We start from the raw sequence: 12,678 nt of genomic DNA, 5'->3' as shown, positions 1-12,678 counted from the left end.
TTATTCAGTCTCTGCCAACTGGAAGATGTCATGCTACAGGGGTCAGAATAGCCAAGCAAGCAACTAAAGCTATGCTAGGCCTGTAGGACAGTAGTCAAGCAACTCAAATTGTACTGGGCCTCCAACAGGGATCTGCTTGAATAAAAAGTTGCTGATAAACTCGTTGATAAACACTGCCTGATAAAAAGTACTACAATAATTTAGCCCAATCTTGATGACGGCAAAGATGAAGTCTGCAGCACTGAACTGGAAAAGGGAGTACATTAACTTGCTAACATTCAGAATTAGGCAAAAATTTTCCAAGTGATGGCAGCATGATAGTAATGGCCTGATTCAACTCTCGCTGATGTCAACGGGAGGTTTTCCATGTGGAAGCACGAGGGCCTGCTAAAGCAGTACACCAATTTTATGTTAGCAAAGCCCACGAAACACCGATACCTACTCTTAGTGGCATTTAGGCATGATTAATATCTCATCCTTCAGACCTAAAAAAACGTAAAGAGAATAGAGACTACCGGTTTAGGTCAAGAGCAATGAAAGATTTCTATGTATATCTGCATAACAGTGAAGGTTACTTGTTGATATTATAATTTTTGAGGGATACATACCAGGAGAACATCCTTTATTTTTCCCTTTAACAAGTTCTGAGCCTCCCTCCTTCCCTGGCACCTCTCTCCAATAAAAGTAAAGGAGTTTGATCCACCTTCTTATATTACGTCCATGCTATCTGGGTGCTCAAGGCACACTATCAAGGTGAAAGTCACAAATATAAATATAACACCCTAGCTACTATAAAATATACTATTTTTTAACTATATTTTATACTATATTTTAACTCCCCATTCCCAAATAAGAATTCAGTTTAGATACATATCAGCCTCAGTCTCTGGTTTTGAAGTATCAAACACTGGCAGGTTAATAATATTATTAATTCAATACCACTGATGTGCAGGATGCTTTAGGAGGTATAAAATATTACATAGTTCCTGCCATGAGCAGTTTACACAGCCTCCAGGAATACGTTACATTTCTTTTCCCTACTTTTTCCTATAAAGAAATGCTTTTAATTGAAAATGTAAAAATCAGTGTAAGAAAAGCAATTCTGTGGTGGATGTTTTCCAAGCAGCAAACAGAGAAAAACTGCTATGGACAGGGGATGCATTTATATCTGTTACTAAGAGGGCAAATTATCAGGCAATGAAATGGCTCCGGGGTGATCGAGTGCTTCCAAAACTATCCTTCCCTATCAGGCACAAATAGGTCTTGGAGGATGGACTGATCACAGGAATTATGCATAAAATTCCACATGCTCCCAAAACAATTCTTCAGCTAATCAAAAGCTCATGTTGGAAAATGAGTTGCTTACCACCTTATAAATGTCTGGCCAGCCATCTGCCTTACACAGCGATGTGTGAGTGTGACACGGATGAGGAGCAATGTGACTATGTATCTAGCAGTGGAGCCATACACAGAGATGAAACAGATGATGACTGATAAATAAATATTTTCAGTCCTACATGTCAAATCTGAACTCACTGGAATTACCAAAGATTAATGTCTTTTTTCATGCAAGCAATGCATCCATGCATTAAAAAATAATTTTAAAAGTTGATATTTCATTATTTTGTTGAAAATATATAGCTACATAATTGTTTGGGGTTTTTTATGTTTGGCCCTATAGTGTTCATGGGACAAAGGGCTTTTGAATAATACCCAACTAGACTGATTTTGGACAAAGTTGTATTATCAAAACTTCCACTAATTGGAGGACCTGGACCTGGAGCAGGGGGGGATGCGCAAGGAAGATCCTCCCCTGCCACCCTGCAGATGGCAACACCCTTGAAATTATGATTCTCTAGATTTTTATGAATCAAATGACACCTCCATTAGCTCTCTATCACTTATTTGCCACTTCCCTCAGAAGTGAGATTTTATTATGTTATGCTCCCGGACTGAAGTTACTGGCATGAATCCTAACTAAAATCACACGTTTTGTATATGTGTGTATTTTAAATACGGACATCCACAATTTTAAAATGCTTCTGATTAATGACTATACGATATAGATAGCAATCTACAAAATGGTCAATATATTCATAGACTTCTTTTAAGCTATTCTACTTCCATTTATTCAGTAGTAGATCTGAAACCATGTTCTTCTGGACATACTTTATTGTTACTCTAATAGCTGTTGCAGCATTATATCCTCTTCTTTTGGACTGTTTCACTATTTAATTTTTCAGAGGATCCAAAGACAGCAGTGAAAAGTGAATAGCTCCAGTCAAATGGACCGAAGACCCTCCGAGTTGATCTGTATATCCAGTATGGATTAAGGATTAATGTAAGAGTACTTAACCCCATGAAGTATACAATAAAATGTGGAAATCCCAGATTTTCCACCACATCATTCCAATTGGAAATACACACCCACCACATGTGATAAGAAAGGACCATGCAGCAGTGTTGCATATGGATCAGTACCCATTGGTTTGCCTTCCAAAAAAGGGTGTTAACCCAGCCAATCTGGAAGATAGAACAACAAAGTAAGAGAAATGAAATTACATCTCAAAAGACAAGGCAGTCTATAAATAAGATATATATTTAGCTTTCCTGTTGTATTTAGTGTAAACTGCCATACAAACATTCTCTCGATCATTTTTCTCTAGAGTTCAAAGAGAAAAACACAGAATTCTAAACTACTTTGCAAACTGTATGCATACAGCATCACTTAGATGCAGCGAGCAGTTGGATGGAGGAAGCCTATCAATCAAAATGACCACCTATCAGAAAAGTGCAGTGGGGTTAGCAGGGTCTGGGAACTTTTGGCCATCACCACCGAGGCAGACCTTGACTCTCTGATTGCTCTAGCATCTTTGTGCACAAACAGGACCGCCGTGTTTAAATTCTTATTAAAAGCACTGCAGAAAGGCTGAGGTGATCCTGTTAGGGCTTGTGGCTATGAATCCATATATTTAGGAATTAAAGCTTAAACCACTAAGACACACCCCTTGCACACACCATGAGTCTCAAGCAGAAATGTAATGGTCTGTGTTAAGCTTGTTGGAGCTGATGAGCTATTCTCATGACACTATTTTCAGTCTCAAAAAAAAAAAAATCTTTTAAAAATAGGATTTAGTCACCTAATCTTTAGTCGTTTGTGCTAGATCCCAACTAATGAGTCTGTAATGTAATTTTTTAAAAATCTTTCCTTATTTTTTCTTTGCTACATAATTGGTAAATAAAAGAATTTGGACAATATTTAAGTACTTTTAGAGTGTTAAAGTTAAGGGTTCTGATGGCCAATTCACTTCAAGTTTGGCAGAATAGTTCTGAGATCAATGAAGGATTGATCTCCAAATAGGGAGGCCAATATTTCTTTGCAATTTTTTATTTTGAGGGGATGAAATGTGAGTTTTATAACAAAAACTAATATCACGAATAATTAATTCAACAAGTACTTACCCTTAGAAGAACCCAGTATATGCAAATTGAAGGAGTGCTCATCTCAAGTAACAATCCCATCAGGGGAAGATAGTGTCCACACTTTACATTAGTTATCACACCAAGAAGGCCACCAAAGGCAAATAAATGATGAACTACCAAGAACACATCAAATGTCCTGAAAACAGTATTAGACACATGAACAACTACATTTTCAAGTAAGATGAAGCCAAAGGCTATTAAGCAATGAAACCAGCTCCACTTTTGCTGTGAATACACTTGGTCAACTTGAAAAATTGGATCAATGAGCAAGGCCCATAACCCAGCTACACAACACTGAATTCCAAAAAGGCCACGCGTGATAGCTATGTTTGAGAAGACCTTCTCCTTTGCTGACAAATTGTGATAACTGGTAATGATCCATGAGGACAGCCAGTGAACTAGAAGAAATACACCCAGGTAGATGAAAAATCCAGCTGCTACTAACTTCAAACGAACTTCCCATAGAACGTAGTCCCAGTCAAATATGGCTCTGAACATTGCATCATCATTTTCAAGATTCATTTCTTCGTCTCTAAATCAAAATATTAAGAGGGAGTCTGAAGCGTCTCTCCCACACTTTGGTCCTTTTAAAGCTACTGAGCCTGTGCTGTTACACTGAGCAGAAACCGATCTGTAATTAAAAAAAAGACAGAAGAGACTTGTAGTGAATGACTGTACATGTGTGTGTGTGTGTATATGATCCCCCCATTTATGAAAGCTCATTCGTTTCATTACAGTTTAGAGTTTGTTAGAGTTTCCACTGATATTTCTAAACAGTTTAGATCTGAGATAAAAAAACCTGTTCAAAGCTGATAATTAGCTTTCAATGTCTCAATCAGGTATATAAAAGAGAAGATGAGACAGAGAAAGACTCCCTGTTTTCTTACTTTAGTCCTGAGGGAATTCTGCACCAAAAAATTAAAAACTATGCACACAATATTTTAAAATTCTCCATATATGACTTTTCAAAATAACACTATATAGTCATGCCAGCTTCAGTTATTTTGGTAATTTATTTAAAAATACCTGTCAGCAACTATGACCATATCTACACTACCACATATATCTTGGCAAAACGTATGTCGCTCAGGGTGTGACAAAACCAACTCCTGAGCAATGTAAGTTTCTCTGGCATAAGGGGCAGTGTGCACAGCGCTGTCAGTAGGAGAGCATCTTGGCTATTGCCACTTGTTGTATGTGTATTTATTAGAGCAGCTACAGCACAAATGATCTTACAACATCAATACAGCTGTTCCGTTGTAAGCTCACTAGTGTAGACATGGCCTATATCTGTAGTAATACAGAGAGAAAAAAATTTACTCAGGAGCAGAGAGTTAAAGAAACCGCTACAATAGCCCACTTCCTGTTTCTCTGCCCACTCCCTCCCAGAATCCAGTCCTGCAGACAGACACCTATATCCTCTTCCCGCTCAAGCCTCAGCTGCAGGACCGCCCCGCATCCCAGACATCCACACTCCCTACCCCCAGAGCGCAGCCATGGGGCACTCCCATCCCAGATACTCGCACCCTTTACCCCCCAGAGCCCATCTGCCGGCCCCTCCAGTTTAGACACTAGCATCCCCTCCCAGAGTCCAGCGATGCAAAGGGAGAAACAGCCTGATGCTGGATCCCGGGCTTGCATAGAGTTTCCTGCATGCCACCTCCTTCCTGCAGGGCATACCAGGAACCCTCCAGCTCACTTTCCGTCCACCTGGCAGTGTCTTCTATTTGCAAACCCGAGAGCAGGGCTCTGCTGAGTCTAGTGCCCCCCGGTGGCATCCAGCAGCTCTGCAGCACCAGTTCTGTGGTGGAAAAAGGAAATTCTGAGCACAACATTAATTCTGTGCAAATTCTGCATTGCAGTGGTGCAGAATTCCCTCAGGAGTGATACTTGCAGGATTATTAGTGTCAATGGTTAATACAGTCACAAAACATTCACCTATTGATCCTAGTTATATAAAAATATAATACTTTTTCCTGGTCACTTTCCTTACTGGTTTTTCTTCCGTTCCTATTACTTCTACACATGTAGAATACACGCTATTCTTTTCTATCTTTTTCTAGTCTTCCTTTGTCATTATAATTCATACCTCAAAAAGTGCTTCTGGTTGAAGTGTTTTGCTAGCACTACTGTCAATACATTTTTAACATGATCCTTCAACAGCATATATGCCAATACATCCCCCACCCCACCATCTTCTTCACAGAATGCTTGAAAATGGTTGTATGACCAATTTTTTTACTTCTAACAGTTAACATTCCAAGAGTGAACAAAAACAACTACTATGAACATAAATGAAAGGGGCCAGTGCTAACGGGAGAAAAACACAACAGAGGCTTATAATTCTTTAGCAGTGTGTTTAAGCATCACTGAACTTTCATTTTTTCACATGTAGGGCCCTCTGAGTATGTGTGACACACTGTACCTAAAAATAACATCTTGTACCCACTTATTCACAACTGTTATATGATTATGATATGTTTTGTATTAAATATGCCCTCCAAGGTATCATTTGAGAAGTCATGATCTGTTGAACATTACTACCCTCTTGGATTATATATATTTCCATTGTATGTGAAGTTATGAAGTTTTGCTACATGTTTTTTACTGAAATATGTTGGGAGTCTGGGATATGCCCACAGTCAGCATTTCAGTGGCAACAAAGGAGCAACTAAGACCCACAAGACAGATTTACATCAGGACTAGCTGGCCATGTGTTGATGGCCCATTAAGGAGAATCTACTCTCCCAGAGGGCCCCGAAGACTCTGGAAAGAGCACATACACGATGGGGCTGTTTAACCCTATGACATATCAAGGATCTTTCCAGCACAAGTAAGAGAGTATAAAATAAAGGACAATGACATCACCACTTTGCCTCTTTAACAGTATTCTTTGGAAGAAAAAGGGAAGCCTCTGTGAACTGGGGGGAAAGGGAGGGTCCTAGCTAGAATACTTTCTGATTAGTATGGACTGTGAACTGAATTCTGCTGCAATATCCCTTAAGATGAGAAAAACTATTTGATTCAAATCTTGCTTAGTCTGATAAAGTTTAGGAATTAGACTGCGATTTTATCTTTTATTTCTTATCTAGCCAACTCTATGCCTAATACATATAACACTTAAAATTCATCTTTCTGTAATTAACAAACTTATTTTAATGTTTTATATTTACCAGTGAGTTTGATTAAAGTGCTTGGGGAATTTGCTCAGATTTCGTAGGCTGTGTACGTCCACTACCCTTTGATGAAGTGGTGAGCTAATTAATGATCTTACACCAATCAAGAAAGTCTCCAGCAGTATAAAATGGTACATTTCTGGGGTGCAAGTTTGGGGCTGGAGGGGGATTTGATGGTGTCTCCCTGTGTACAGTTCATGAGTGGCTGTGAGAACATGCACTTAACTTTGGGTGTGCCTTCACATGCTAATGTGTGGGAGCGAAGCCTGAAGGGGCTGCTTGTCACTAGCACAGCAGTGTGAGAGGTACCTTGATCCAGAGAATTAAAGGGGACACAGCAATCCCACAGTTCAGGTTGCTTCCCGAGGGTGTCACAGTATGTCTACAGCATATTTTACAACCTGCAGCAGTGAGTCTCTGAGCCCTGATCTACAGCCTCAGGCTTGTGCTACAGCACTAAAATCAGCTGTGTTGATGTTTGGGCTGGAGCTGGAGCTTGGGTTCTGAAATCCAGGGCGGGGGTGGGTTTGAGAGCCCAAGCTGCAACGTCTACAGTGCTGTTTAGTGCCTTAGTGTGAGCCCGAGTCTACTTGTTCTAGTAAATGGGACTACTTGCATGAGTAAGGGTTGGCAGGATCATCTTGTGAACAGAATTGCATGGTCAACTTCTGAACAAAATTAGATCACTTTCTAAATGTTTTTTTATTCCTGAAGCTAACTAAGAGGGTAAGTCAAAAAAACAAAAACCCTCCCCGTTGCCTCCTACAGCATCACAGTTATTATTATTAACTATATAGTCCAGAATTTTCAGGTTTTGGGGGCATAAAGTTAATTAAAATTTCCTCCACATGATGTGGTTAAAAGAAGCTGAACGTTTTCTTTCGTTTTTGTTTTAAAATATCCATGATCACAGGTCCATGTTACTGACGCATTAGATCATGGCACTGTTGCTTATTTGTATTCTCATTTACACCAGAGCAACTCCACGAGCCCTTTTCTCTCACTGCCCGGCATCTTGGCCCGGTGCTGTTAAGGATCCTCATTTGGCAGAATTTCACACTCACTCTGCACCGATTTATACAACTACCCAACGTACAAGGAAGTGGAGAATCAGGCTCATTAATGTGGGCAAAGTTACACTGGTGTGAAGAAAAAGTGAGGGGCCACAGTCCCGGATCTCCCTCCCCGCCTGGCGCTTTGCTGTTCCTCTGGGGCGGGGGCAGGAGCCTGTCCCACGTGCCCTGCAGAAGCAGAGCTGGGTGGGTGTGTGTGTGTGTGGGGGGGGGGGGGGGTTGGCGAAGGCGGGTGACGGGAAATCGGTGGGGAGTCGGGGGGAGCACGGGGAGTAGATGCTGCGGGGGGGCTGTTGGGAGGGCGGAGGAGCAGAGGTGAATGGGGGGGGGGGGGAGAGGCGGGTGAGCGCGCCTGGCTCAGCTGGGAGGGTTGTTGGGAGCATCGGGAGACACAAGCCTCCCCCCGCCTGCCTGGCTCCCAGTAGCTTCCCCCCACTCTAGGTCTGTGATTGCCCCCCCTCCCCCTTCTGCCCAGCCCAGCCCAGCCCCGCCGGGGGTCTCACCGAGCTCTGCTCTCCGCTCGCTGCGGGCTGGGGCGTTGCCTGACTCCTGCTGCTTCCTGCTGCCGCCGGCTGGGCACTTGGGGAGCTGGGAAAGCCCCGGTTGTTTCCTTTCAGTTTCACTTCGAGTATCTCCCGCCCTGGCCAATTGCCGCCGTCGTTAGGTTCCTGCGTCTTCAAAAATGTGTAACGTTTCTATCAACATTAGCTTTTATTTATTTATTTGTTTATTTATTTATACAACCGAACCTACATTTGGGGTTCAACCACCTGACACCGGCCCTTTAATTGTGAGGAAATCAAATGTAGAAGGCAGCACGTGTGACGCTGAGCTGGGCCTGCTCAGCAGGTTCCAGGAGCTCACCGCGCGGTGACAGCTCCCGCGTGAAACCCAGCCTGTGCAGGGGTGAGGCTCTAACTGCCCGTGATTAGCGCTCGGGCTGTCAGCGGGAAAGTGAATTCCACCCCGCCCCTCTTTGAAAAAGCTTAAAGCAGCTTTTATACACAGCGTTGAGAATAGTCCCTCTGTTCATCAGACAGAGTAAATGTGGATGATTCTGTACAGGAGCAGTTTCTAATCGGATGCTACATTCTCCGGCATGTTTTATTTTATTCCTAGTGTTGTATTAAAACAACATTCAAATGCTTTTATTCACTATATAAAATGTTTCCCCGTCTTATGACATACTTGCAAGACCATTAAGAATCGTTGTAGCTGGAGGTGGAAGAGACCTTTGAGGGAGTCCTCTGCTGATTTCTTTGTTGCGCAAGAGATGGGTGATAGATTGGCAACCTGCACATGGAAAAACAAGCAAACATGCAGGACTAGTAGGGCAAACTAGAATCCTGCACGTTTATTTATGACCCAGCGAGACCTATGTCAATGCCCATTTGTCCATGTTGCCACTACCACATGCGAATCTGGGACAGGGAGTGTTTGTGGTCAGAGACTGGAAGGGTTATTTATTAAACTCTTTTGCCAGCTGATGTGCCAGCTGAAGCTGGCAGCAACAATGGCTGGTTGTAATGGCAAAAGGAACCCCTAGATATTACAACACAGAACCAGCTTGAGCCCCCACTCGTTAATGTGGGAAAATTACACAGCACCTCAGGGCACTTCTAGGAGGAAATACTTTCCCCTCTCGCAAGCACTGACTGGATGTAGAAGAAAATTTTTTTAAATAAAAACGGGAAAGGAACCCGACAGTAATTTGGGAAACACCACAAGTTTGATTTGAGAGCATATGACCACATCATAACACCCAATCCCAGAGTGCATTGGACAGTGTTCTTTGCCTCATGTTGTCGCCTTGCAGTGTGCAAGTCAAACAAAGAAAATTTCTTTAACATGCCACTCCTGCCTCCTTCCACTGCACTGCACCCCACTCACAGCTGTCCCGGTTGGTTAGCGAAGACCCAGATTTCAGAGGTGCCTTCACATGAGTTCAACTCCCAGCCTGGAGAGTCGGGGGAAGAGAATGTAGCAAGCAACGCCTCAGCTGTTGCTGCCCAGGCCCATTCACTTTGTGTTGCCGCCTAACACCGTGCAATTGTTCGCTCCACTGCTGGGTGCTGTGCTGTCATCCACCCCGCTGCTGTGTTGTCAGCCATTGCATCCTCACTCACTCACTCACTCACTCCACTACTGCGCTGTGGGCGCTTGCATCATCATTCACGCCAGCACTGTCCTCCAAACTGCAACCTCTGCAATGAGCTCTCAGTGATTTAATCGTAGAATCATAGAATCATAGAGTTGGAAGGGACCTCAGGAGGTCATCTACTCCAACCCCCTGCTCAAAGCAGGACTAACCTCAGTTAAATAATCCCAGCGAGGGTTTTGTCAAGCCGCAGCTTAAAAACCTCTAAAGAAGGAGATTCCACCACCTCCCTAGGTAACCCATTCCAGTGCTTCACCACCCTCCTAGTGAAAAACTTTTTTCTAATGTCCAACCTAGACCTCCCCCCTGCAACCTGAGCCCATTGCTCCTTGTTCTGTCATCTGCCACCACTGAGAACAGCCTAGCTCCATCCTCCCTGGTACCCCCTTTCAGGTAGTTAAAGGCTGCTACCCCCTCATTCTTCCCTTCTGCAAGTTAAACAAGCCTAGTTCCCTCAGCCTCTCCTCCTAAGTCTTGTGCTCCAGCTCCCTAATCATTTTTGTTGCTTCCGCTGGACCCTCTCCAACTTCTCCACATCCTTTTTGTAGTGGGGGGCCCAAAACTGGACACAATACTCCAAATGCGGCCTCACCAATGCCAAATAGAGGGGAATAATCACTTCCCGCGATCTGCTGGCAATGCTCCTATTAATGCAGTCCAATATGCTATTAGCCTTCTTGGCAACCAGGGCACACTGCTGGATCATATCCAGCTTTTTATCCACTGTTACCCCCAGGTCCTTTTCTGCAGAACTGCTGCCTAGCTCGTCGGTCCCCAGTGTATAGCTGTGCATGGGATTCTTCCTTCCTAAGTGAAGGACTCTGCACTTGTCCTTGTTGAACCTCATTAGATTTCTTTGGGCCCAATCCTCCAGTTTGTTCAGGTCCTTCTGTATCCTATCCCTACCTTCCAGGGTATCTACCACTCCCCCCAGCTTAGTGTCATCTGCAAACTTGCTGAGGGTGCAATCTACCCCATCTTCCAGATCATTAATGAAGATGTTGAACAAAACCAGCCCCAGGACCGACCCCTGGGGCACTCCACTTGTGACTGGCTGCCAGCTAGACATGGAGCCATTGATCACTACTCGTTGAGCCCTATGATCTAGCCCAGGAGTGTCAAAATTGGTGGTGGTGACGGGCCAAATTCGCATACACTCCCCTTCGCAGGGGCCATGCAAAGCCCTCCACTGAAAAATTCTGACCATTTTTCCCTTTTTGGCGGCGGCATTTCGCGGTGGGCCCTGGCTGCATTGCCGCTTTCAGAGATTTCTAGGAGCGATGCCCGCCGCCGAAAATTTCTGAGCGTCTTCCGCTTTTCGGCGGCAGGCTTCTCCGGAGGAAGGTATTGCCGCTTTAAGACTCTCTTAAAGTGGCAATGCCATCCGCCGACAAATCTCTTTAAGTGGAAATGCCATACACACGCAAATGTTTTCAACTGGAACTTCCAACGGCAGCACGCGGGTCAGATCAAAAAGGTTCGCGGGCCAGATGCGGCCTGTGGGCCGTATGTTTGACACCCCTGATTTAGCCAGTTCTCGATCCATTTCATAGTCCATTCATCCAACCTGTACTTTTTTAACTTAGTCATCTCTTTTCCAAGTCGGTAAGTCCCAGTCTTTTTAATTTTTCCTCATATGAAAGCTGTTCCACACGCTTGATCATTTTTGCTGTCCTTCTCTGTACCTTTTTCATTTCTAATATATATATTTTTGAGACGGGATGACGGTGATGGTGTTTTTAATGCAAAGTATGTAATGTAAGATGTTTTTGGAATGCTCATGATGTATTGAACCTTATTGTTATAGTAATATGTTTGTTGCAATGTCATATATATGGTTATGAGGCTTCGCTATGTAATGTTCCCAAACGTGTGTTTCATAGCTTGAAGTAAATTCAGGCAGAACCCTCCAAGAGCAGAGAAGCAGTTCACACCTCACTAAGGCATGCATAAAACAAACTAGCTCTTCCAAGAACAACGGACTAGCCTAAGCATTGATAAGGGGATACTCACTGACTCAAGTATGGAGAAAGAAGTACAAGTACACTGTTTGTCACCTGACCCTGAAAGGCTTTGGCGTGGGGGGGAAGGGCAAGGCCCCAGAGGGGGGCGTAGGAACATGTTAAAAAGGGGAGACCTTTTGCTGCCTTTCTCTCTCTTCCACCTCCATTTGAAAACACAGTGGGAGGCCTGGCTGGAGGCAGACTACCCAGCCTGTGGTGAGAATCATCTAAGACTGTAAGGTTGCTGAAAGTGTTGAGTTTAGTTTAGAATGCATTTGACTTCTGTTTCTCTAGATCAAATCTGATCTGCTTTCCTCTGATTTCTAATCACTTAAAATCTTTCTGAACTGAATACATTTGTTTATTTGTTTTATCTAAAGCAGTGCATGTGATTTAAGGTGTGCTAGAGACTCCATTTGAAGTGACAAGGCTGATGCATATCAATATCTTTCAATAAAGACCATGGTCTCGCTGCTACGTTGACATTTGAGTAGTGGTTTATTAAAAGACTGTTTTAACAAATAGCTAACATCTAATTTTGAACTCTGCTCACAAGAAAAGATTATTCTGCTACTACGTGGGTTTATTTCATTTTCATGGACAGTGACTCATAAAAAAGAGCAAATAGATTTTACAGTAATATCTGTCTTACGTATGTGTAGGAAGGCGCAGTGGCCTTCCTCTGAGCCTGGGCCCGCGGAAGGGCCACAGACACCCAATCAGGCTCTAGACTGGCCGGCAGCCCAGTCTGCCCGGCAACCAGACAGCTGGGCCCCGATAGGTCC

The 12,678-nt window shown here is 43.4% G+C and overlaps 1 protein-coding gene across 1 annotated transcript; it reads right to left on the bottom strand.

The window, feature by feature from the left end:
• Nucleotides 1–2,134: 2,134 nt before the first annotated feature.
• LOC137164994 (protein CLN8-like) lies at nt 2,135–4,005 on the bottom strand. The gene is made up of 2 exons (XM_067566064.1): nt 3,463–4,005; nt 2,135–2,523 (listed from the first exon to the last, which is right to left on the bottom strand). The coding sequence occupies exons 1-2, from the start codon at nt 4,003–4,005 to the stop codon at nt 2,200–2,202; spliced, it is 867 nt and encodes a 288-aa protein (XP_067422165.1). The 3' UTR covers nt 2,135–2,199.
• Nucleotides 4,006–12,678: the final 8,673 nt, after the last annotated feature.

This window comes from Emydura macquarii, unplaced genomic scaffold, assembly GCF_026122565.2.
Source record: "Emydura macquarii macquarii isolate MOO-44397 ecotype Brisbane River unplaced genomic scaffold, CSIRO-AGI_Emac_v2 contig_2719, whole genome shotgun sequence".
NCBI lineage: Eukaryota > Metazoa > Chordata > Testudines > Chelidae > Emydura > Emydura macquarii.
Note: the sequence above shows the minus strand (reverse complement) of the source record. Positions and strands in the feature narration are given on the sequence as shown.